We start from the raw sequence: 27,907 nt of genomic DNA on the forward strand, positions 1-27,907 counted from the left end.
ATATCTTTATATTGAAATTCATGAAGTATACACAATGCATCCTACACTATTACAATTTTCACACGTTGATAATGTTTTTGTTGTTGGATGATAAAGCTACGTTTTGGCATGTAAGTAACCAACCAAACAGCAGTTTGACTGAGAAGCTTGGAGCAAAAAACAATAAAAACATAAAACATCATTGTGGATTAAACTGTAGCACGGCAGCAGGTAGGTAGGTAGGTACAAGTAGGCAACATTAGTTATAGTTACAGAGTAGAAAATCATGAACAAAAACTCAATATTCATTTATTTATGTTTGTTATATACAACCCAGTGCCTTTAGAGGAACGGCCCTTTGTTCCTTTCAGCCTTATGTGGCCTTTCCTCTAACATCACAAATAGATTCCAGCCAATCAAATCCTGTTGTTGAGCTAGATGCAACTTACAGTAAGAGTCCATTTTAGGCTGGAAAGGCAGAGAAACAGTAATTTTCCTTTTTTTTCAGCCTAACATGGACAGAAAAGTTTGAATAGAATGAATATTAATATTGTAGAACTGTAGAGCCCCCTTTTGACTCTCCTACCCATTGACTAAATGCACACAAGCACACCAAACACACACACACACACACAAGCAAGCACACCCACTTTCTAACCCCCCATCCCCCCTCCGGACTGATTTAGTGTGCGTGCCAGTTTGACCCCTCCTTTGACATCCGATGACTCCGACATCGCTCTGAGGTCCCGTGACTGACGGCATAACTACTGTGATATTTACCCCTCTTCAGGTGCACAGTTACAGCTCACAAGTGTGTGTTTATGAGTGTGCATGTGTAATTTGTCTGCCTCTTGTGAGGTTAAGATCATGTGTGTTGGGTTGTGTGTCTGTGTGTAGTGTCTACCTTTATACAATGTAGTGTGTGTTGCATCTGTCTCTAAATGTGTGTGTGTGTCTGCCCTGAAATCCCTTTGTGTGTGTGTGTGTGTGTGTGTGTGTCTGCGCTGTAACTCACTGTCTCTCTGTGTATAGTGGTAGAGAAGGGCGCAGAGGTCTGGTCTGTGCTGTGAAAACTAACAGAACCCAGCCAGCGAACAAACACAAACACGGCCCGTCACCTCGCATAACAAAGTATCAAACATGACCCTGCCCAGTCAGGGTTAAAGGTCAAGGGTCACAGAGCAGCTGGCGCCGGAGAGGGGGAGGCAGGGAGGTGAGGTGGCCAGTGGGTTTCAAAGGTGTGTTCAAGTGCACAGGGAATTACAACTTTCAGCGTGCGTGGTTCTGTATGTGTGTGTGTGTGTGTGTGTGTGTGTGTGTTACTTACACTTGTCTGGGTTGGAACATGCACTACTCTCTGTAGCGCACGACTGAGGGCCTCTACAACGGACTTAGACCAGAGTCTGACAGGTACTATAAATATAAAATACATGGGGTATGTTTGTTTTACTACGCCTTGCAAGCAGAAGTTTGCATGTTTTGGAGCTGTTCTTTAAGTTTCATTGTGCTGGGAGATCCAAATCAAACAAACCTCATGCATGTTATATGTTTGAAATTTGACAGGTACGCTACCGTCGCTGATCACCACAGCTTTTATGCGTCTATTGTACTGTAAATTACATTTTCATATCCACTACCATCATTTTCATCAACCTTCAGATCAAGGCTTTGTCAGCACTCCTCTTCCTCAGCATCATTCATATACACATTTAAACATTAAAGGAAAACTAGACGACTTGGAAAAACGTTTTTTTTCCCTTACAAGCATGCACACACTCATAACGTAATTTAGTGCTTTTTCTTTCCCTTGGACTCTCACACTCTCTCTCCCCCTCTGTCTCTCTTATACACACAGATACACACACAACATAGTTTAACGTTATCTCAGTTATTCACGGACTCAACCACGTTCTTTCAATCTGTCTAGCACGCGCACACACACACACACCTACCTCACAATCAACACAAAACAAACATGCTCACACTCACACACATATCCTCTTTACATAAGCACATTCATATACATACATAGAAAAGAAAGGTATTGTTCAACGTAAATTAGAAAAAGCTCAGTTCTGAAAAGGCGTCTATTAGCTCTCGTACCTAAACAAAGTTTTACAGGGACTGGTTTTGTTTTGTGCCAGTAGTTTAGAGGGGAGGAGGAGGAAGAACAGGAAGGAAGGATGGAGTGTTTTTCTTCTTTATCCCATCAGGACAGTTAGAGTTCTGATTCCCTCCCTTCCTTCCACATCTCTTTAATATCAGTAGTACAAAGACAAAAATCAATGAAGCATTTCTCTCTCTTTTCTTTTTTTTTTTACACTTCTTTCTTTGATCGGTGGAAGCACATCGTTTCTCTGGGGGAAAGTGGTACCGCTGTACTTCATCTTACTGTTTTCGACCCCTTCTCATCAGCAAGGTCGGCTCTAGTCGATCGGGAGGGGAGAGTGGGGTGTGGGGGAGGGGATGGGAGGGGTGGGGCTTAGAGCAGGAGAGGTGGAAAGGAGGGAAGGAGGGAGTTTGTTTTGATAAGGAGAATGAGTAACACAGTCTGTAGTAATGGTCATCCTGGGATTTTAACGGTCAAGGTTCAAGTTAAGGTTACGACCCGGCGGGTAACGTTAGGGGTCCAGAGGTTTCAGCGTGATAAGTTGCACTGAGCACCAGTCCTGGTCTGGGTAAAACTGGGTGAAGGGGATGTCGGGGGGCGGGGGGGTTGTCAGGTTAGGTGGTCTCCTTGCCCTGGGTCCCGGTGACGGTCTTGATGGAGCTGAGCGTTCGGTTGAACCAGGTCTTCTTGGCGGCCTGCACCTCGTTGAGGGCCAGACCCAGATGGTGCTCCAGGTCCTATGTGGAGAAGAGAAAAGAGGTGAGACTGAGGACCTGAGTAAAAGGTGAGATAAATATGAGGCTGTGATCTATCAGCCTCAGTACTATGGCTTTCCTCTCTCGGTAGCTTTGAGCCTATTAATAGTATTAATCACAAAAAATCTTGCTCCTTTGACATAATATAAAATCATTTCTTAAAACGTATCTTTTTGAAAAGGCCTCTTATAATTTGCTGTGTTGTTTTCATTTGGTACTTTTTCTTGGTGTCTCATTTTAAATGTAGCTTTTTACTTTACTTATTTTCTTACATATATAAGATATTGATATTACTCAATTTTTTGTGACTTTCTGTGACTTTTTTAAGCACTTTGTAACTTTGTTTTGAAAAGTGCTATATGAATGAAGTTTATTATTATTATCATTATTATTATTATAACCCATTCAATTCCTCAAACATGTCCTTATTAGTTCAGTCGGGCCACAGATTTTAGATATCATAAGTAGTTCACTATCTCCCTACCCTGCTTTTAAAGAATGTCATGCTCCAGCCTCTCCCTAAAAAAAAACAAAATCTCAATCCCCTTAATCTCAATAATTATGGACCTATTTCCAAACTGCCCTTCAGCTAAATAACATAGCTACTGTTATTCATGAATTACAATAATATTTTTGACTTGGCTTTCACAGCTCACCACAGCACTGAGCCCGCTGTGCTCATGGTGACTAACGACCTCGTCTTGGCTGCTAACGGAGGTGATGCTCTGTCCTAAATCTGTGAGTCCTCGGTGCCGCTCTTGACACTGCAGATCACAGCATTCTCCTCACTCGCTCCTCAAATTGGGTCGAGCTCACTGACACTGCTCCCAATTTCTTTAAACCGTATCTTGCTAATAGCAAATTTTCTGTTGTGATTGGCAACGCCTCCTCTTCCTTGGCACGTCTCAACTGTGGCGTTCCCCAAGGGTCGATAATGCGATAAGAGTAGAAATATAACAGGCATTTTAATTGCTATGCTGGCGACACGCAATGTACCATAAACTCTAAAAAGCCTAAATAGCCTTAAGGAGTGCTGACTGGATATTAAGTGCTGCATGTCCCAAAACTTCCCCCAACTGAATGACAATAAATCTGAGATTATGCTTTATAGTCTTGGTACCTTCTCCGCCTCTGTTAAGCCCACAGCTGGAAATCTGGGAGCAGTATTTGATTCAGAGCTTAGTTGTGACTCTCAGGTAAAGCGGGTTGTTCAGTCATGTTTCCTATTGCTAAATTTAGGCCTTGCCTCGAAAAGGTAATCCATGCCTTTATTTCACCAGCTTCCTGTTAACTTTAGAACAAGATTTTAAGATCTTAGTGTTAGTTTTTAAGGTTCAGCGAGGACTAGACCCGAGTTACATTTCCGACCTTTTGACCCCTTTTGAGCCTGAACGGAGCCTGAGATCCTCAGCGCCCGTCTAGCTGTCCCAACATCCAGGCTGGAAACTAAAGGTGACTGGGTGTTCGCAGTCAGAGTCCCAATGCTTTGGAACAGCCTGACAGAGGAAATTATCTTCTAAATCCCTACTAAAAACCTTCTTTTATAGAAAGGCCTTTTATAATTGTTTTATTTCACTTGCTTTTTGTGGCTTTTATTGGTCTTATTTCTTTTCTGTCGTGTTTATTTGTCTTTGGCATTTATTTAAATTTTTCTGTCCTGTACTTTTGTCTGATTTAATTAATTTTGTAGAGCACTTCCTAAGTTTGATTTTGAAAAGTGCTATATAAATAAAGTCGTATTGTTGTTGTTATTATTAACATTAGAACAAAAACTATATGTGATATCCTGTTACAATTTTAGTCCTACACTTAGTGTGTCCATCCTGTAGTTTGTAACCGTTTTGTAATGTGTCAGCACCAATTAACCAGGACAAATTCCTTGTGCACCCGTTGTACTTTGTTAATAAACAGTGATTCTGTCGCTGATAATCATTAATTCTTTTTCTTTAGACCAGAAAATGTGCTTCTACTGTGGTCTGTTTGGTCCATGTCCATACCTACATCTTGCGGTCAGCTCTCAACAGTTGTGTGGGACCTGAACTTACCTTTATGGATTTAACATCAAAACTTGAATATGTGTCCAAACTAGACTACTATCTGATCATAGATCTTTATTGGTCTTCATGTTTAAAGCAATGATAATTCACTGTCCCATTATTTACACTATATGACTGCATGTATGTGTGTGTGCTTTTGTATGTGCACTTGCCTGTATGTGTACAATGATTATTGCACGCAGCCTCCACCAGCTGTAGTTTTGATTTATGCCAGTTTCGGTGTGTGTGTGTGTGTGTCTATATGTGTATGTACTGTATGTGTATTTGAATCTCGTACTCAGCTTTCACCCATTGTAGTTTGATTTGGGCCAGTGTGCGTACCTGGATTTTTGCACTCGGCCTCAACCAGCTGTAGTTTGGTCTGGGCCAGTTCCAGCTCCATCTCTCTCAGCTGGTTCTTCAGACCCTCCTTCTCCTCATCCGTCTCCTCGGGACCTCCAGGGGGCGCTGTGCCCACTGCAGCCCGCACACGGCCCTCCTTGTTGAAAAGGCCGCTGCACTTCTCACAGCCTTCCACTTTAGACTGGAGAGGGATAAGAAGAGAGAGAGGGAGAGAGAGAGAGAGAGAGAGGGGGGTGGACGACAAGGTTAGAGAAAAATACAAGGTAAGCACTGACACGTTTACACCAATCTCAGCCCTAGCATGGCCCTCTTTGTTGAAACAATCACTGCACTTCTCACAGCCTCCCACTTGAGACTGGAGGAGGGTAACAAGGAGGAGGGAGAAACAGCAATAGAGGGGAAACAGCAACAGTGCAAGGTTTCACAAGAGAGAAAGATAAAATATCAAAGACAACTCTTTCAACCAAGCAAAAAAGAAAATGCATTAGCAGGGTATGTAGACCCTTTTACCTCACTTGAATTCCTATCCAGACAACAATTTTTTTTTACATTGTTTAACCAAAATGTAAACATCTCTATCAGGCCCTGTCATTCTGAGATCTTCTTGCAAGTAAGTCAAGTTGAGCAGGGATAATGCTGGTGTATAGTTACTGAAGCAGCTGGCAGCTTGTCACTGTAGCAGCCTTATAAGAGGCTGTGACTGGTCGATCCCCGCCTCTCCTCTCCTGTCAGACTGGTGTTTTCGTCTGTACGCTGTCACTGCACAGGCTAACGATTGCAGCCCAGCCAGCACGTCCATTAGCAGGCTAGCTCTGTTTCAGGTAGGTATTTCTGGTACCGTTAGCTTGCCATTTGTGATAGTCAGGGAGCTGTTTTCAGGTACCCTTATATGTGACGAGCTATTACTGGGCACAGAGCGTTTGTGCAAGCAGCCACAGAAACCCCGCTGTGTACAGAGCCATACTGGCTGTGTTGCTAGCCAAGATCGCATTCAAGTGCTTTTGCTTGCTGATAGTTATGTAGTGTTTAGTGGAGCTGGTGTCATGTTGCACTGGAGGGTGCACACACCTTGGTCAACTCTCCACTGCTGGGAATATTAGTTAGCTTGCTGTGCTAGGTACGCTGCCAGCTTTACCAGTCTTGGGCTGAGCCACACTGGAGGTGTTCGGAGGTGGTTAGGCACCCAGCCTGACACTAATACAAGATAGTGCTATTTCAGCACAGATACATTGGTAGCTGGAGTGTTCCTGCTCCACTTGCTCTTTGTAAGATTAGCTCACCCGTACCTAGCCTGCTAATAGCAGTGCTGGTTGGGGTGCAAACGCTTCGGTGTGTAGCTCCAAAGTAGACATTTGAGTTTGCTCAGATTAAGTTTCTGCTCCTTAACCTTCAGTCGGGCAAGGCTTTCACAGGCCAAACTGATGCCCCTCCCTCAACTCCTAAAGATGATCATTTGTACAATTCGGTGGGTTTTACTCGGTTTACGTTTTAATCCCAAACAACAATGGTAGTTTCAACCCAATACTTGCTTTGACAGGGCTAAACTAGTTTCTGAAGTTTTTCCCTTCCGCATGTTGCAACCAGCAAATGTTCTCCAGGCTGTTGGCTGGAAGATTGGTTTACAACCATCGATTTAAAAGGACCACCTGCATTTTTTCCAGTGTTAAGCATTACCTTTGACAGTCAGGAAAAATGAGAACAGAACAAGAGTTACGGATGTAACTAAAGTTCTATGAAGTCTGACAGATCTCAGGATAATGCTTGTACACGAGGAGGGCACTGGTGCAATACGTTATCCAGGTGAAACATGACTGTTGGTCTAAACACTGAACCTGCACATGCATACGATGGATAACATCCAGTGTTAAGCACTGCTTGTGGTCGTCATCCAGAATTCACAGAGCTGCACTTACATCTGTAACTCTCAATTTAATAACTGCATAAAAGACACGCATGTGCAGACACTCATAAAGACATACTTGCACAGAGATACAGACAAGGATGCACACAGATGTCTTTCATAAATTGATGTGTATACACAAAGTATAAAAATAGACACAAGCAGACACCACGTCTCATAATAACATATTTTTTTCCTCAAAGAGCAGAGCCCTCTAATTATGCTCCACTCCACTTACCACGTCCTGACTGTTAATCTACAGTATATCTCACAGTGCTCACAGCAGTGTTTTCAGACTTGTGTATGTGTGTGTTTATGTTTGTGTGTGTAAAACTCACCCTGATTTTCTCCAGTTCTCCTCGGGTGGCCGTCTGTTGTTTCTCCAGTCGTTCGCTCAGCTGGGAGCAGATCTATAGGAACCACAGACAGAGACACAGTTTAAAGGTCAGGGAAATTGGTCTGTTCAATTAGGAGTAGGCCTGCAATGACTTGTTCCACAACAATATCTGAAAAACATGTCAAACTAAATTGTTTTTTCTTGTTCATTAGTAATTCAGATAAATTGATGAATCAATTACTGACATATCAATCAAGAAAAAAACAGAGTATCTCATGTCAACTTCTACCCTCTGAATTATACCCCTCTCCCATATCTTGCTCCTCAACATGCTCTTATTTAGCACTTTTCTCTTACAAGATCATTCTGTGGTCACAGGAATACTGTCAGGACACTCTGATCACACTTGTTACTATTGGCTGCTTGTACTGTTGGTGATTGAGGAACTACTTCTACTGTTGCAGTCATTGTAAGTCAGTCTGGGTAACTGTCAGCTAAATGCTTGAATGTAAAATGAGTACATTTAGTGCTGCACATGGGGACTAATTAAGGTTTACACTAAAATCTGTAGCAACCAGGATGGATTTGATTCTTTTGGCTAACAAGTGGTGTGCCACCCTGCTTTTATTGAACCCTCAATCAATGTTCAAGGCAAGAATTGTTATTCATCAGTAGATGATCATTAATTAATTTGAGCACTTGCTGTGCCTTTTGGACATTTTCTTCTCCATGTGCTCAACGGTTTAGTGTTCTTAACTCCCCATCTCTTTTGATATGCCAAGTACTCCAAACTGAGCTGAGTGACAACAAACCTTTAGTCATTAATTTATTAATTCATCCAAACAACGGAGGTCTGGAGAAATTGTGGCACTTTTCTGCCTGGTTAGGACAAGTTTCCACCATTAGCTCTTTGGGTAAGATTTGGGTCAGATTAAAATGGATGAAAGTTTTGTGGGGGTAATAAGCTAGCTAACTGTAGCAACTTCTGTGTTGTTCCTAGGACAGTAAACAGTGGGCACCAGTGCCATGCTTCGCCCAAGCAAAATTTGATTGTTGTGAATGATGACGGCAGCTCCCAGTGTCGCCGCCCTTTTCTAACAAACTGTTGTATTTAAATTTCTCCTGACCTTCACCACAGGTGTGGCTATGCAATATTAGGACTCAGGAAACCAAGCCATAACCACACAGAATAGTCTATGGGGTCAGGTATTACAGATGTAGTATGAATAGAAATATTCACAAACATTTAGCCAAGTGGCTCTCTGGGCTTGCAGGATGATATAAAACATGGAAAAAATAGATTTCTAATACACATTATCATGTGTCAGTCTATGCAATAAAGCTTTTATATTGGGGAACTATAGACACTAAAACCACAATCTTCCTCCATTTCCTTCCACTCCAAAACTACTGTTTTTACAAAGGAGGGTTTACACAGTTCTCACTACTTTGATAATTTAGCAGTTTTTCATATAGAATAGTAAAGATATGCTGGGAAAAGGGGACAGACGTGTGAAAACATACAAATTCTCAGAGGCGGGCCTTAAACTGCTTTTTAAATAAATTTTTCCAGTTTTTTATTGTCTGATTTGATTTCCTTCCTTCCTGATTGGCCATAATCCTGTGCACGACCTGGTGTGTCTCTTTCCTCCACCTCTCTGTCTGTGACTCTTGGTCATTCAGTCACCGCAGCGGAGGCTTCATCCTCTTACTCTAAATCCATTAGAGTGCTACAGGTGTCGGCTGTTTTTCCAGGACAGCTCACACACACACACACACACACACACACACACACACACACACAATCTCTCTCTTTCTTTCTCCTTCTATACCACTAAGCCACAATGCCACAAACATGCTTAAATACATACATACACAACCCCCCCCCTACACACACACACCCACACACTTGTGCTCTAGCTTGCCGGCTAACAGAGAGATCAATGTGACATGAGTCATCTTAACGGGAACATCTTATCATCCCACCTCTCTCTGCAGACAGCCCATCTATCTATCTGTTACTGGTCTCTGCATCTCTCTCTCTCATTTCCCCCCGGCACGCATATCTCTCTTCATCCTCCCCCTTTAGCCTAATATCCATCTATACATCTATCTATCTTTAGCCTACCACATATCCATCTTTCTCCTCCTACACATCTTTCATCTGTCCTCTTTTTCTCCATCATTATCTCCCTCCTTTTTTCTCTACTGTGATTATTGCACCCATCTCTTTACCTCTCCTCTATCACTACCTTTCTCTTATCCCTCTTCATCTCACCTCTCTTACTCTCCCCACTGCTTTTTTTTTTTTTTTAAACTAGCACCACTCTACAGCGTTCGTCTCTATACTTTGTGAGCCAAAAGGCTTTTACCCGAGTTCCTGGGCCTCATATTCAGAACGACTCTGCCACTCTTTGTCTTCAATCGATATTTCTTTTTCCCAAACACAAAGTAAGCATTACATCTATTTTTCTATAATTAGTAGGAAGGCTGAGTGGGACACAGTGTAAAGGACAGAGAGTTCTGGTGGGATTTAAAACCTGTGCAAGACAGGGTACAGGTGATTGAAGAAGCAGGAATCTTAATCACTCTTATCATCTCTGGGAACACTGTCAAGGATCAGTTTTGCTCAGGAACTCAGGAAGAACCAGGTAGCTGTTTTATTTTTTGCATTCTTCAACTGAGGTGTCACACTGAAAATGGGTTTTGTGCTCATTTCTGGTAGGTTAGACCCATGACCCACATAAAAGCTATAGGAACTAAATACCACAAAACTTTTCTGTTTTCTTTTCAGATTTTACTGTTTTACTTTTCCCTAGAATGATGATTTTATATATATGGATGCAGACAATTCCAACATGACGCTGAAATTAGTGACTTCAGACTGTAAAACTGTAGTAATTAATAACTATAATGCTAACAGACCGTAAGAGAGACTGGTAGCACTGGTACATGTGGCTGTACCCAGCAAGTATCCGGATAGCCTGTGTGTACACAGGCCCTGCCCCAAGCTACAGCAGGCATTACAACAGACAACTGGACACTGTGTAGCTCCACCATTAACAGACTTTTCATTATGCACAAGGGCTAGAGGGGCAATTAGCAAACAAAGCTTTTTTGGCTCCAATCACCCAAAAAATAATTTGGTATTCAACTGAAATAGGAAAATGCTATTTGGAGAATAATTTGCGTTATCTGGCTTGGAAAATAACAGGTTATTTTGGGGAACCATAAGCATTCCACAACTTGTCAATCCCAGAGGCTTGAATCCTGCTGTCCTCCCTCTGCTCTCTCCTCTAGAGAGTTTTGTTCATTTTCTCCTTTTTTCCGTCTATCACCCCCTCCCTCCTGTCAAATAAAGAACTACTTTCAGCACAGCTCTCAGCTGCATGCTAGCAATCTGAAGGGTGCTTTCAGCGAACACACACACATAAACATGCATACCGCATCAAACCGACCCCCCTCTATGCTAGCTCCTGTCATAAATTTTCAGATGTGCTGTCATTCCCAATTTCATGTCAATATTTTTAGATTCCGGTGAAGGTAAGGTCCATTTCTAAAATAGTCCTCTTGCTATTTCTGTCTGTCCCCACAGGGAACAACTGGAGCTGGATGTTGCATAATGTCTCTGTGGTGATGGGAATAATGCTTAATGTGAGTAGGGTATATCTAAGTGTTACGCGACAGGATGAGATCTGAAAGGATGAAAACCAACTAAAGAGGGATTCGGGAGGACAGGCTATCAAAACAAGCTCATAGACTCAGTCATCAAACGCTTTGGGTTCAGGTTAGGGGCAACGATTTGAAGAATTATATATCGCCACTTCACAAACTAATCGAATGAATGAAAACAGAATAAAGAGTATATCTAATCTCTCTCTGGAAAAGTATATTATTTTAATTATTTATGCCCATCTGTGTCTGAGTAATGGCGAGAGAAGCTTAGATCTGAGAGGATACAAACCAACTGAGGGGAGATTTAGGAGAACAGGAGTGGTGCTCAAAGGCTCACACTTCAAATGCTTTGGGTTCAGGATGAGGACAACAAAATGCACAAGAACAAAATAAAATAACTACTTCACAAGTTCAAAAATAGTAAACAAAATATATAATATGCAAGCAAAAGCATACTTTACAGTGCTGAAAAACAATAAATCCATAATTTTATACAAATTCACAGTTGCAGTGGGAATGATGGTGCCACTGGTGTAGTGTGAGAGCGAGTATCGAAATGATAATTATTGCTTGGCCTAGTTAGGATATGAAAGGATGGAAATCAGTACATGAGTGGTTCAGTGGAAACAGGGTGGCTATGTCAAAAAATACTTGTCTTTTAATTCATGCAGTGCTTTGAGATAAAATGCACTGTAAAACTGAACTATTTGACTCATTTAATAATAGACTAATGCTAGTGTGTAGCACCTGGGTGCCTTACTGGATATTGATGGTATTGGCAGTGGTGATGGAGACAATATATAGTATGTAAATCAACAGAAACAAAATTTCAAGGAAACTGGAGCGGGTCTCACACAGTTTGTAGTTTCACTTCTCTAAAGCAATCGAACAAAATGTACTTATGAGAAGGACACACCTTAATATGCTATGTGAACACACTGTGTAACACGATGCCTTATAGTACAGTATATTCACATTTGAATGAATATATATAAAATATTCCACTCTGTAACACAAGTATTCAAGTAATATCTGTGGATTTTGTCAGACACAAATTCACAAACACATTACACACAGCTTATCAGATATACAGTCCATACCTGCTTATATTCTCCAATAATGGAGCCGTTCTTCTTAATCTCTGATTCAGATTTATCTAGCTCTCGTCTGCACATCTCCTTCAGCTGTGGAAACACACACACACACGTGCGCACGCACGCAAACACACACACACACACAGGGATACTGTTAGGCTGTTGCGAGGAACAGAGTCCAAGGACAGGAGCGGCGTCAGAGGCCCCAGAGACCGTGTGACTGCCATGAAGTATAAACAAGACAGACCGAGGTATTGGCAGGCTGGAGGCTGGGGGCAAAGTCATGCCCTCTACACAAACCCACACACAAGCACATAATCACTCACAGCAATACCTACCTACACACATAAAAACAGAAGACATTTGGAAGACAGAAATGAGCACATGGGGGGAGCGGAGGGCAGCAGGTCTGTATTCTCAGAGGGATCCTTCACTATTAAAAATATAAAGAGCAAATCCACAGCCAAGATGAAATAACATCCTCTGACATTGAGGGTTTGACCGTGGAGAGTTTGTCTCTTTAAAATTGACAAAGAAGATAGAGGAGGCCCTGAAAGTTTTTGTAATATCCTGTTTTTCAATCGTGTGACATGGATACAGATACATTTGTGAATGGGATTTTTTTTTTAAAGAGACAGTGGGAGAGCATGACAAAGAGATTCAAAGAGAGAGTGACGGCGAGACAGACAGACAAATACAAATAGACAAAAAGACAAACAGACACAGATAGACAGACAGGTGCTTGTGCTTGTTGACACTTATGCCTAAAGGGACCTAATGAATTTAGGTCAGATTGGGGTAAGTTTTTCACGTAATTGCTAGGTTCTGTTTGGACAAAAAAAAAGGTTTTGTTTGGTTCAAGTTGGCCTTCACCAAGGCTAGTCCTGCCTGGCTGCAGCTCAGGTGACATCAGCGCTACTCAGCCAGAAAAAAATTAAATTACAGCCTTGTTTTTAGAGAACAACATAATAACCCAATAGACCAAATCGTGGGCAATCATGTGCTATGGACAGTCAGGAGTCTGCAGGTTTTCATCACAACCAAACATTTCACTGATCAGATCCTCCTCTCTGGTTGAAGGTGTGTTATCAGTGAAATCACCTGCTGTAGTGTTTGGTTGGAATGAAAACCTGCAGGCTCTCGGCCCTCCACGGCACATGGTTACCCGCCCCTGCCACAGACTAATCTGTCTCGCACACTGCTCAGTCATGGCCTGTCACATAAATATTGCATATAACTTGCTCTTCCTCCTCCTCTTGAAATCCGCACAGGCATCCAGCTGACCTGACTGGCCAACAGGAGATTTAAGCAGCTTATTTTCACTACAGTTCTTACGATTCCTTCTCATCTAGAAAAAGAAACACTATCTTGGAGTAAAAAAGTCTAAAATATATTTTAGACTTTAACTGGGCTTTGGCTCAGGAAAAGCCTTTCCTCCACAGGCTCGCTTTAGGTTCTGGCAGAAGTGTTTGGGGTCGGCGTTGGGTTAGGCTCCAATCTTCAGGCCTGAATTAAGCTCTAACCTGTGCAGACTCTTCCTCCAGTCGTCTCTTCTCATCCTCCGAGTCCACCAGCTTCTGTTTGGTCATCAGCAGCTCCTTGTTCAGGGCGTCTGCCTTCTCCTCAGCCTGACACACACACACACACACACACACACACACAAAATAACCGAATGTTGCTTAGGTCACTGAAAAGTTAGACTCAATGCACTATCTTCTTCATTCTCTCTCTCTCTCTCTCTTTGTGAAAGTGTGTATTGTCATTGTCTTCAAACAAACAACTACACACATGGGCGCACACACACACACACACACGCACACATACACACACATACACACGTACATTCCCTACATTACATACACACAATCACTAATAATGACACTCAGGTCTCTCTGAGTTTTTTTCTGTCTCTCTCTCTCTCTGTCTCTCACACACACACACACAAACATATTCTTCCACTGTGGCTTACATTGTCGAGGTCCTTGCGCAGTGCAATCTTGCTGCTGACCAGTTCATGGGCCAGGTCATCGTTCTCCTGCTCCAAACGCATGTTAGCCTCTTGCAAACGACGGTTCTCTCTCTGGACAGAGGGAGGGAGAGAGACAGACAGACAGGGTTACACGGGGACAAAGGACAAAGTGGAAAAGAGAGAAAGCCGAAGAGACAGAGAGATTGACCGAAAAAAAAAAAAAACAGAGGGAGAAAGATATGTAGAAAGAGAAAACAGAGATGAAGACAGGAGAGAAAGAGTGGGACAGCAAAACAGAGAAGGAAAGAAGTGGAGAGAAGTGAAGGGGCATGAAAGAGGAAGGAAAGTGAAGGGATGGCAGAGTTGGGAAAAAAAGAGTTGATCAGAAAGAGTTGTGACGGAAGGCAGCGGTTAAATGTTTCTCCCCGGCTCAGTAGTTTCTAGACACTACGAAATTATGAGTAATACAGCAGTATATGAGTTTCTGCGACAGTAAAAGTTAACTGATCAGCTGACAGCAGGATCAAACAGTAAAGAGTCGTCTCTAATGGTTAACTGGGCATAACTTGCTAGCACATCATTAACAGCAACAGGAAACCGCATTAAGTAAAATAGTAGTAAAATATCAATAAATAAAAGTCTTGACACTTTCTACTACTTAAAAAACTGACTGAGAAAATATAGTACTACTCTTTTCATACAGTGAGTTATTGATACTGATGATGTTGTACTGTATAGAACAGACCCTTTAACCTTCAGATGACTTATGGCGTGAACGATTAATGTGTTTGTTTTTGTGCCGTATTCTTTTCTTTCCTGAACAAGGATTGTCAAGGTCTGCAGTACATAATGATTTATTCTGTTCAGTGCAAAAACTGTCAAAATACGGTGGTTCTGTTTTACGCTCTAATGGATTCACCTACTGTTATATTTAATTTTATAAAACACTGATAACACTTAAATGCCTACAGAGTGCATTAGAAAATGGAGTAATGATGCACACTTTTTTAGGTAAGGAAAGATAGCATGTACAAGTGTTTCTCAAGACGTTATTTCAGATTAACTCAATCAAGAGTCCACTATCTACAGCACAGAGTTGTCAAAATGGACTTTATGGAGTTCAAAATATGTAACATTGTTGAATATTAAGTTACTACACTAATAAAAGTTACTGCAATCAGTCAAAACATTTTTTTATAATGTACACGTCTAATACAGATGCATGGTTGAAGGAAATGAACAATGAGGACAGCAAAGCTGTTTCCGTTTCAACGCCTCGTTGCATATCTTTGACTAAGTGAATGGATTATTTTACATTGAAAAAAAATGTTTGGATCAGACCCAGGTCCTGTATATCATCAGTGTGAAAGGCTGTACTGTGATATTAACCCCCAGTTATAACCCTCATCAACATCTGGATTCAAAACATGCCTCTAGGGTGCTTCTCGCCTGCGACTGCTGCACGCTACTCCGACACGCTCTGCTCACCACTGAGTCAGTGAACGGTTTATGCAAGTACACATGTGTATGTGGGTCTTCCCCGGCTTGGGTGTGAATGTCTGGTATTTAACTGAAAGTGACTGACAAATGTCATAATGCATTTTGATTGTGAGTTGACTCTTTAGACTATCTTTAGGTATCATGATTTGTATCTTGATGGAATATAAGTTTATGGTAAATGTGGTTTAGGCAGTGTATACCATTTGTATATGACATGAACTTCATCCACAGCGATCACAACCAGACTTTCTTGATAAAAGATGAGAGCATGTTCCGCCATTTATCATTATCAGCATCAAGATTCGTCCATAGATAATATCTGAGTCATTATTAACACCGAGCTGCATGGCTGTGATACTCAGTTTGGCAAAATTGTGGATGTGGTCCTCCATGAGTGAAACCAACAGAGACACAGCGATGATTACTGGTTTTCCCTCCTTGACATTTTCTTTTCCACCAATGGAACTAGACCGAGTCTGGTAGGAAGAAGAGTGAAAACATCTCCTCTGACTAAAAGTTATGCCTTCAGTGTAGTTATTTGTTCTTCTTTTAATGTATTTATGCTGACATACTCCATCGGCATCGTCGTTGTTTACTATTCCGCTGCATCACGTGTCTCGCAGGTGATCAACTCGCGAGACACGTCTGGCTCGCAAGGCTCTGAGAGAACATTCAACTTGGTAAATTTAAACTTTGCTAGTAGCGGAGGAAACCATCTGTCAGTATTTGTCCACTGTATGGCCACATGGGGATCGAACCCAGGCCCTGTGGCTTGGAGACAAACTCCTGCTGCACGTCAGAACAAGGCATTCTGTCAAGTAAATTAAATACGACTTCTAATATGCTGTTTTTGTCAATTGCTGATGCCACGTGTGAATGTGTGAGCATGTGTGCGTTTGTCTACCTCGTATCTCTCGATGGGCGCCTCCTGCTGCTCCTGCTGCTCCCTCATGGTGTGGTACTCCTTCTCAAACTTCTTCAGCTTCTTCTGGCTAATCTGCAGGGCGGAGAGAGCAGAAACACATTTGAGGCATTACACTCATTAACTGCATCACATATTATGTAGAATTACACTAATAAGCAGAATTACACACTTAAAGAAGGACGGAAATTTAAGCTAGGCCACTACTCTTTGGCTTGTGCACTTAAGATGGCTGCCATAGAAGTGTCTTTTCAATCTTCACTAAACAAGGATGCAAGATTTAGAGTCCCGCTGGATCGCGGTTTTTCTGTCCAGAATTTTAATGAGATTTACTGGAACGAGTGCAGAGGTGGCTGCCAACCAGCCTCGATAGGCTAGAGCCCAAAATACTGTGCTATCCCCGCACATGAAGTATCACACTCATGAGGAAACACATGCACTCTTAGGATGAATGAACACCTGAAAATTTGTGACTTTGTTGAACTTTATTTTTAAAAAAGTTCTCAGATTTATGGAATCAATAAAAAATGTCACTATTATATGAGGGTTTTCAACACAATACATAAAACATTACATTCATTGCCTTCATTCATCTTAAAGCAAGAAATATAAAAGCGTATAGAATACAATTAAAGTACAGTATGGAGCATGAATTTTGTAGAGCTCAGGATTTATGGGTTTGATTGTACAGTTAATTGTGCCCTGATGTGCGGGGCAGGCAGAAACACCCACAAAAAACATTGCACTCTTGAGGATTGATACAATAACAAGGAAACTTTGGTGCCATCTAGGTTCAGAGAGCATGATCTATCAGTAAATATGGTGTAGAATTACACAATACTGTACAATGCCTTCAGTAAACCCTCTTGACCCTTTCTGCATTATGAGGTGTTGCAGAATACAAAAAAGATTAAATTGGGATATATTTGTCAACAATCTACACAAAATACCCCATAATGACAAAGTGAAAACATGTTTTTAGAAATGTTTGCCAATTTATTGAAAATTAAACTAATATGTAATTTAAATAAGTATTCAACCCCCTCAGTTAAAGCAGAAGCACCTTTTGCAGTGATTACAGCTTCAAGTCTTGGACAGTATCAGCTTGGCACATCTGGATTTTGGGATTTTCTCCCGTTCTTCCATGAACATTTGCTCAAGCTCGGTCAAGTTGGATGGGGAGCGTCAGTGAGCAGCTATCTTCAAGTTATTCGAGCCAAAGACTTTGAGTGGGATTCAAGTCTGGGCTTTGACTCAAGGACTTTCACATTATTATTCTGATGCCATTCCAGTATTGATTTGGCTGTATGCTTAGGGTCATTTTCCTGTTGAAACATAAATCATCTGAAACAGGTTCTCCTCAATAATTTACCTGTATTTGGCTCCATTCATTGTTCTCTTTATCCTAATCCCTCACACTTTCTATTCCAACATTTAAGTTCCACTGTCTGTGGAACTGTTAAATAGACAGCTGTGTTTTGTTCTGAATCACGTCCAATCGACTGAACATGACACGTGGACTCTCATCTCAAGGACATTCAACAGAATTTGGATGCAACTCAACTCAATCTGGAGTGTCTGGATACTTATGGACTGAATATTTCAGCTTTTCATTTTCAATTTGTTAATTAAAGATGTGTCAATAAAAAAATACACTTTGACAATAAAGGTTATTATATCTAGATCAGTGACACAAAAATCCTTATTTACTCCATTTGGAAATGAGGCTGCAACACCACAAAATGCTGTTGTGCGGTGTCAAGGGGATTGAATACTTTCTGAAGGCACTGCATGTGCTGCATTTTAGAGAATCAATGACTAATTGAATTTAATTTAAGACATTAAATTTAATTTAATGACTAATAGAGTACATTGCATTGTCTCATCTTGTAATTAACGTACAATCAATCATATTGTATCTTTCGCGTTGTATTACTGTTGTTCTGAATAAACCTGAAATAAATTCTCTGATGTTTACAATGGCTGTCACAGGTTTTAGAAGAGCAGTGTCAGAGCAACTGTGACATTTGAGCAAATCTGTCCAGGCAGGAAAGTAAAGTTGAATTTCACCAGTTCACAGTATAAATGCTGTTGTCTTTTTACTGAACAGAATGTTCAGTGCACAGTAGAACACCTTCGATCACCCAAAACAAGCCTACATGTGTCTGGTTTAAAAAACACACCCACACACTTGCTTACATGCGCAGTGGCATGCACGATGATGCGCTTGTGCGCACACACACACACACACACTCTCTCGCGCTTGTGCGCACACACACACACACACACACTCTCTCACACCACACACACACACACACACACACACACACACACACACACACGTTAACTGCTTTTAGGCAGTTTTATCAACAGGCCTTTCACTACCCTGCCTCTGCCTTACATTGGCCTTTTTAAAGAGGCAGCTACTATACAATGAACAGAGTTCAGTGTGTGTATGTGTGTGTGTATGTGTGTGTGTATGTGTGTGTGTGTGTGTGTGTGTGTGTGTCTGATTTTAGGCATGAAAGAGAACCAGCACTCTGTGTACAAACTATGACCTGCGGTCCAGTCTGTGTATTTTAATGGATCTAGTTATGGCTGCAACCTCATTGCACAGTTGTGTATGTGTGTGCGTCCGTCCATGTGTGTGTGTTACATTAGGTTTAGCATTAGTCTATATCCAAAGATCCAACTGCACTCATCACCTAACTATGTTGGCATAACTGGGACAACATGGCCCACATGTTGTGTGTGTGTGTGTGTGTGTGTGCGTGCGTGCGTGCGTGCGCTTGCTTTCTGAGGAAATTCAGTCCTACATTCTGCTCTGTAAATGGGAGACAGACAAAGGCAGAAAAAGTACAAGAGGTCATGCAAGGCAGGAGATGCCTCATCCATCTCTTTTTAACCCCCCGTCCTCCCTCCTCCTCTCGGTCGCTCAGCCTGGACGGACAGCTGGGTCTCCAGAACTTACTAGTTAGAAAACCAATTAGGAACACAGAGCGACAGTGGCTCTCACAGCTGAGACCATAAATACTAAAATACAGACATATAATGTTAGCCATCATGAATGACTATGAACCACCATGAATTAATAAATTATCTCTGTAGTAGCATCAACATTATTTTCTGAATGTAGTAAAGCACTGAACAGACTCAAAAGGCATATTGTACCAACTACTCTCTCAAGTGACTGGCAAGTCTTTCTCAATCCTGCCACAGAAAAACCCTGTCTTGTCTTGTATACCATGTATACACATAGACATCTATAAAGATAAATTACTTTATACATAAACAAACACTAACACACACATGTGACACACATACTCACACACAAGTGTACACAAATACAAACAAATACCCACATGCACTACTAGGTGTTGGATGGTACATGTCAAATAAAACAATTAATTGGTGCACCACAGTCAGTACAATTTGAACCCAAAACACATCAGGTATAAACATGGCTAGAGCGTCTGGGTATTGTTTGAACATTTTCTGTGCCAACTGTTATCACAAGATTAGTTTGGGAATTTTGCCAGGCTCCCACTTTGAGCCGGATGACTTATGTCACTGTGTCTGCAAATACAGAACACATCCGCTTTACTTTTACCATTTTCTCTAAGTTCTGAGTGAGCTGTCAATGCAAGATCACAATAAATCAAAGAAGGTCTGCATGATGACTCTGCACGAAGGAGTGATCTAAAAACAAATATTAGGAAGACAGTAGGCGAGAGAGACAGAATCGCACAAGTAAACAGAGACACCCAAGACAGTTAGAGGGAAAAAAACAGAGAAAGAGGATGAAAATAATATACATGTCTCTGCATGTGTCCATGATTTGTATTTAAATTCCCAGGGCCATTTGCATATATCAACTTTATAAGTCAAAAGGTCGCCAGACAAGAAGAGGAAGGTGTAACAGGCAGACACCGAGACAAAAGAAATGACCCTCGTTTGACCCCAGATTGTCCTCTGAATAAATTTTGAGACGTGACTACGGTTTGCAAGTGTGTTTTGGCTCATATACCTCATAAAAAAACAATGAGATTATAATGACCTCCGACCCCCCCCGACACAGTAAATCTTTTACCTCAACAGAGTTTTTCTCTTTTCAGCTTCCAGAACTTAGCCTAGCACAGACTCTAAGCACTGTTACAGTGTGTGTGTGTGTGTGTGTGTGTGTGTGTGTGTGTGTGTGTATGTGCATGTGGTGAGGTGCATTCAAAAGCATGTTTCTAGGTATTTAAAGCTCATTGATTCCTTGACCTACAGTGATTACAACCTGTTTCTCTCCTCCTTGTGAGGTAAGCTGACTAATCCTGTCCTTTCTATCTCAGACTATCTTCACCTGGGGGGTGGGGGGTCAGACCAGGGTCAACAGTTCAAAGGGTCAACAACCAGGCTGTTCAACCATAAACCAATAAAGCTTCCCAACAAACAATACAACTCCCCATCATTTTTGCACCATTTAAGATCAAAATGTGCAATGAGGCGTATTAAGGCAGTTTAAATGCAATACTTGAATATGATACCATGTTTAATGTAGCACTGTGAGATATCTAACACAGATGATACACCTGGGAAAGATATAACTGTCAAAGCAGAGCTAAAAAGGGGAATAAAGTTAGAGCACCTGGCAACCCAGAATGATTTGTGCTCCAATCAGACGCCAGTATCCGAGTCAGCGAGGGCACCAGTAATCTGATCAGTTAATCCCCCTATCGTGGCATGCTGGCTTCAGATTAGCCTACCTTGACTTAGATTTAAATTCCAGCTCCAACGTTAGAATAGTCACCAAGGTCAATTTGCAGAATTGCTTCTTGGAATTACTTTCTCTTGCCAGGTAATATTTGCATCCTGGATTTTCACTATAAATAACTATTCAATCCTGGATGCAGTGAGTGGTGTGTCAATATCCCTCTGTTTAACTACTTGAGAATATTTCATTCGTCTGGCTACAAAGAAACCTTCAAAACATACAGACAGCAAAGCATACAGACAGGCCAAATTAAGCTAAAGCAGCACAAAGCAGAAACTGTTTGCCTGTATAGTGGTTTGACAAACAAACATGAATACTTTGTCTGTCCCTCCCCTTCCACCTGTCTAACCAAGAATCAAAACGCTCAAATGGGAAGTGCACTTTCTACTCACCATTAAAAATAAATAAAAGTTTGTAATAATGAATAACTCTGCCAAAAGTTACCTTCAAAGTCAGGCCCTCTAAACTAGGCCAGACTATTAAAAACAGGTCAGGACACAGGTGTGTGTGTGTGTGAGTGTCAGTGTGGATGTGTGTATGTGTGTGTGTGTGTGAGTGTGTGTGAGTGTGTATTCACTGCATCTCTTCAACTTTGCGTTACAGATCAACATTGGCCCCTACTGGCTTTAAGCAGCATTGCTGGAATACAACAGAGGCTTCACTGACTGAATCCAGCAGTAGAGCCTTTAGCTTACTGGAGAAAATAAAAACCTCCATTAGATTCAAACTTACTAAAAATATTGAATTGATTATTTGGCGGTCAGACATGTAGTGCTTTTTCTTTTTTTCTTCTAATATAGTTTATTTTTGTGAGTTTCTGTATGAACACTGTGAAGATTGTCAACTGTGCCAGAAAATGGACTTGCATAGATTTATCTTTTAATCAAAAGTCTGTTTTGAGGACACATTTATTAAACTTTAATTAAACAAACAATTCCTGTTGGAAATGTAAAATAAAAATATGTATGACGTAAGTATGAAATTAACCGCCATTGTACAATAATTGAACCTCTAGTCTCAAATATGAATGTGTGTATGTGATGGATGCAGGGCTGAATAGGTATAATTATGGCAAACAAGAGGAACTGATTTACTATTCTTGCACACGCTTCTATTCCACTCTGTTCTATTCCCCTTGATTCTATTCTATTTGATTGTATACTCTATTCTATTCAAGACCAGACTTACCTTCATGCTACAGGCCAGCTCCATCAGTTTCTTCGCATTTTCCTCAGAACGGTACCTCTTAGGAACCGGGACCCGAAAGAATTTGAGCGCTCCCTCGAAGTCTGTCTGGATCAGATCGTCTTTTGACGTCTGGGCAGGAAAAGGATCAGAACACAAAAGTAAATTAGGCACACAGACTTATCCAGGCCAGAGCAGCTCGTTTGGCAGAGGCTCACCTCCTGTTTCTGAACCAGCATGATTTACACCCCCTAGAAAACACAATACCTATCAAGAGTAAAAATACACAGGATCTGCTAAAAAAACAGTTTGTGGGAAACCAGCTAAACGGCCAGAACCAACATTAATAGCTTTGACTCTTTGAAAAACAAGCAGTAAAATTACCTACCTGGCCCCCAAATTCTACGCTCTAATTACTTAGGCTATCTGAACAATATCAACTAAAACAAATTAGAGTGAACCATTTCATGTAGCTCAAGTTCTGGGGTCAAAACCACCAACAAAACTCAGAACCGTGGGATCACACTGTGCAAGTGTGTGTGTGTGTTTGTGTGTGTGTGTGTGTGTGTGTGTGTTTGTGAGTGTGTGCTTGCGTGTGCAGGCATGTGTAAAATCTTACCAAGGCTTGATTTTCTCTTGGCACTTGCAGTGCGTAGCTGGGGCAACACGGTCTTACGGCTATCAATTTTGGGGTGTGTGTGTGTGTGTGTGTGTGTGTGCATTTATGTGTGGACTACCTTACCTTCAGAAGTGCCAGGGCTACATTGAAGATAACACTGATGCCCTGAGAATAAAAAAAGAAGAGAGCAGATGTAAAAATAGACAGGAAAACACCATAGTGATGATGTGTGTACTGATGGTATTGTTAAGCGCTTTGGGTAAGTGTCCATCAAACAACATATTTCAGATTATATTATGGATAGATGGGAATAAGGTTTGAATTGTGTGCAAGTGTAGGACTTTAAGAGGGTTAAGGTTAGGGTTTCTATGTGTGTGTGTGTGTGTGTGTGTGTGGTGTGTGTGTCTTCTACTACCTACCTCACACAGTAGCAGGTCGATGATGTGGAAGACCATGTAAAGAGGGAACTTGGCTGTGAAGAGGGTAAGGAACCACTGAGAGGCGTACATGTGAGCCTCGAGACCCACATTCAGGAAATGGGTGTACAGGTCTGGGATATATTCCTGGGTTAAAGAGGGAGAGGGAGAGAGAGAGGGAGAGAGAGTGAGAGAGGAGGGAGAGGAAGAGGGAGAGGAAGAGGGAGATAACGAGGAATAAAGAGACAGGAAGAATGGGAGGTAGAGAACAGCAAGAAGGAGAAGGAGAGGGAGAGGAGACACAAAGAGAGAGAGGATAATTAATAGATAGAAGGGAGAGGAAAAGGTACAAACAGAAAAAAAGAAAGTATAGGGGGAAAAGGAGAAGAAGTGGAAGAGTGATAGATAGAGAGAACAAACATTAGCAACTCTCAATCAATAAGACAAATAAGAAAAAATGCACATCAGCTAACACACCAAAAGCATTTTCAATCTGTGAAACTGAAAAATACGGCAAAAATTACTACTGTGTGGTGTGCATACAGCAAAAGCACAGTAGATTCACACGCACACAAACACACCTGCATGAGTTTCTCAAGTTGGAAGAATTTGCAATGCAGATCTTCAAAGTTCTGCTTGAAGAGATCCCTGAGCCCGTAATCAAACATGATCTTGACCAGCACACTGAACGCCTGCTCCTCTGGCATCTGAAAAGACGAACCAAGGCATTCACTAATCAGCACCTTATGTTATTCCAATTCTGCTGCAGACACATCTTGAGATGGGCTTATATTACAGGTAGTTTTCAGCCAAATATTTTTACAAATGTTCTGTATCGAGGTAATTTGACAAAGCCTAGTATTTCCTATACACATAGACTTATTTGTGGTGGGCCTACTGCAATATAACAGTGGCACAGTATAAATAGAATTAGTAAGTAAAATCTCATTGCTTTGCATACCGTAAAGCTTAAAAAAAGACCGGGCTTTTATTTGCTTCAAACACTGAACTCAATCAGTCTATATTTGGGATAGGCGTCTATGTGGGACAGGCCTTTAATTCCTTTCACACAAAACTCTTGCTCAGCAAAGATGGGAAATACTATCAAATTGTTTATTTAAACCAGTATGAATATTACTGAAAATTATGCTATTGAATAACATATCAATTATGAATCACTCATTTGATCTCGCTCCGAGAGGCAGCACATGTAGGCCAACCTCATGCACTGAGAGAGAGAGAGAGAGAGAGAGAGAGAGAGAGAGAGAGAGAGAGAGAGAGAGCCCCGTATCAAAATACCGGTAGCCTACCTTAGGATGAAAAGGATGAAAGCCGAAAAAAGATTTATGGCAGCAAGAGGTTGTACTTTTCAACAGAGAAATGTCTTGCTGCTGCTTCTCCTGAGTTTTGTTCAGCAAATTTGACAACTGGCAGCTTGAATTTCAGGTCGTACTTTGTTCTCTGTGCAGCAAATGTGACTGACGTTTGAATGCAAGTAAAAAAAAAAAAAAACTGCTTTGCAGCGTCAATGGCAACTGGCTTCTAATTGAGACCGGCCTTTATTTGTCAAAACATGTAGCCACACCCGGCCAGTAAAAGGGACTCGGCGTTTAATTGGGACTCTGCTTTTAATTGAAGTTTTACGGTATACGTCCTACCCAAAGTCTACCAGCTTGTAAGATGCCATAAACATTATTTCTCCACTAGATGGCAGTGTTGACAGTGCCTGAACTGGAGGGGGGCTTAAATGCAAGCCACTCTAATTTGACAAATGAACAGACATACAGTACATTATACATTATTTACACCAAACACATAAAATGTCAGTATCCCATAAACACCTTGCACCTTGCGTCGTACATATTGTGCAGAAAATGATTCAAGACTCTGAAACCAAATCAGGCCATTCATTGTAGCATGTCAAAATTAATTGATGTCTGAAGGAAAACAAACTAATTGCTCTCAGCTCCTGAAATGGTTTTAAAAAAACTGAGGTTTCTGCAGGACCCTGCTGATAAATGAACTCACGTGCAGCAGCAGCACAGCAGCCAAGAAGGACTGTCCCTGGCAGTAGCCGATCTCCTCATCGTATACAGAGTAGGCCTGAAGGAGAGGACAAAGGAGAAATGAGTAATTTCACACGCATGCACACACACACACACAGTTAGCGTAAGGATATTTTACCCTAAATGCAAATGATCCTTTTCTTTCCCTCAAAACGAGCCTGTCCCTCACAAAAGAACATCCTCAGGTAAGATGTGGATTCAAGATGACTTGTGATTCCACACCGGGCTTCTGCTTGTCCAGCTGTAGCAGATGTTAATCCAAATGCAGCTGTCACCTTGTTGCTTAGGCCTAATTAATTTCCATAGCTCTGCACTCCAGGAAAAAGACTCTGATGGGATTTAAAGCAGCAGTTTAAAGCTAAGGATTCAAAAGCTTAAAAAATCTGAAACCTAATTTAAGGAGACAGAGCAAGTGGGAAAAGAGAGCTTTTGAATAAATAATGCAGGCTATTTAAATGAAAAACTAATTGATCAGTTCCCATTTGTCACACATGTATATTTAAACCTTTAAAAAATACCCTTCTAATAAAGGAGTTTTTAAGCCAATTAGATTTGCGACAATGAACATATGAATTATTAATTCATATGGACGGTTGACCAGATGATCCAAATGCCTGTAGGTGAGACAGAAGTTGGTGAGAAACACCTGAAGCTCAAGCACCAAAAATGGGACAAGCTGACTTTACTTTGGAATGAAGTGCGCTAAAACTGTTACTGAGGAAATGGAAGGATAGCAAGAGGAAGGGATGGAAAGAAAGAGGGAAGGGTTGAATGTGAAAAGAGATGGATGGCGGCAGAGAAAGAGGCAAGGAAAACAGTTGAGAATGGAAAGGAGGGGGAGAGTGAGATGAAAGATGGAGAGAGAGAGAGCATGAGGTATTGAGACAGAAGGGAGAAATGAAAATATGGATGGGCAGAGGGACAAAGGAATGGAGAAAACAAAATGATGCAAAGGTAAGATAGATAGATAGATAGATAGATAGATAGATAGATAGATAGATAGATAGATAGATAGATATAGAGAGAGAGAGAGAGAGAGAGAGAGATCGATAGATAGCATAGAAATGGAGTAAATGTGAAGAAAGGGAAGGGTGGAGGGAGAGATTGAAACAGAGGTGCAGTGGCCTACTGGGCTACAAATCCACTAATTATGAGTACAAGTCAAGCAGACAAAGTGTGGATCAATCCACACACACACACACACACACACACACACACACACACACACACACACACACACACACACACACACACACACAGAAAGGGAGGGCCCACTGAATTATTCAAACGCACCTGAGGAGGTGTTTGTCTGGGTAGAAATGAATGCCCTCACTTGAGTTATACATAATGAATGAAATGAAAATTAAACAACTTTGAGTGCGCTGCAGCCCGGCTTTCGTGAGGGATTATGGAAATACAGGTTGAGGTGTGTGTGTGTGTGTCTAAACATATGTGTGTATTTTCATGATAGCGAGAGAGAGCACCTGCACTGTATGTTGCATCAGTGTTATTTGTGACAAATTGGTATGCAAGTGTGTGTGTGTGTGTGTGCCAGCTGTGCAGCGGCAGCAGTTAGAGAGTGTGTGTAGAGAGTGTGTGTGCGTTTGTGTGCGCATGTGTGTGCGATTAGAAACTTTTCGCCTCTCCTACAAAGGCAGTGACTGTTTTGAACTCCTTGAACCACCCAGAAAATGAGTGGCTGCTCTGTTTATTAATGAATAGACCCCCTTTAGCTCAGACAACTCTCACTGCTGCTCTAAAAAAACTTTGTCATCAGACCCACTGTGACTAAAATGCCCCATTTACACAGTAATTACACCATATTCCAGGGAACCTTTGAAGCCTAAGCACGTGTTTTCGATTTCACATGCAGATTACCATTACTTCCAGGTGTATTCAGTAATGTACACCATCGCTAACGTGTAAATCACACCTGTGTGAATTGAGGGAAGATAACATTATCAGTTCTCCAATTATGATTCTTAGTAGTCATGAGATTCAAACTGCATGTCAGGGCCACAATGGCAATAACAAATCCCCCCCAAAAAACATGATATGTGTCTCTTTCTTCTATAGCTTTCAAGAAAAGGTTTGTGTGTGTGTGTGTGTGTGTGTGTGTGTGTGTGTGTGTGTGTGTGTGTGTGTGTGTGTGTTTTTGTGTGTGTGTGTTTGTCACCTTGCAGATCTTGTAGAGGGAATCCTGTCCATCTCCTCCAGTGTCT

The 27,907-nt window shown here is 41.4% G+C and overlaps 1 protein-coding gene across 1 annotated transcript; it reads right to left on the bottom strand.

Annotated features, from left to right (window-relative positions):
- Window positions 1-27,907, bottom strand: LOC139656858 (rab GTPase-activating protein 1-like). The gene is made up of 13 exons (XM_071534489.1): window positions 27,862-27,907; window positions 25,648-25,722; window positions 24,201-24,326; window positions 23,623-23,766; window positions 23,327-23,368; window positions 22,588-22,716; window positions 16,623-16,715; window positions 14,219-14,329; window positions 13,773-13,877; window positions 12,256-12,339; window positions 7,482-7,553; window positions 5,226-5,424; window positions 1-2,828 (listed from the first exon to the last, which is right to left on the bottom strand). The coding sequence occupies exons 3-13, from the start codon at window positions 24,324-24,326 to the stop codon at window positions 2,704-2,706; spliced, it is 1,230 nt and encodes a 409-aa protein (XP_071390590.1). The 5' UTR covers window positions 25,648-25,722; window positions 27,862-27,907; the 3' UTR covers window positions 1-2,703.

Source organism: Centroberyx affinis, unplaced genomic scaffold (assembly GCF_046629955.1).
Source record: "Centroberyx affinis isolate AG114_WGS23_722 - 3 ecotype Tasmania unplaced genomic scaffold, CSIRO-AGI_Caff_v1 ptg002559l_1, whole genome shotgun sequence".
NCBI classification, from domain to species: domain Eukaryota; kingdom Metazoa; phylum Chordata; class Actinopteri; order Beryciformes; family Berycidae; genus Centroberyx; species Centroberyx affinis.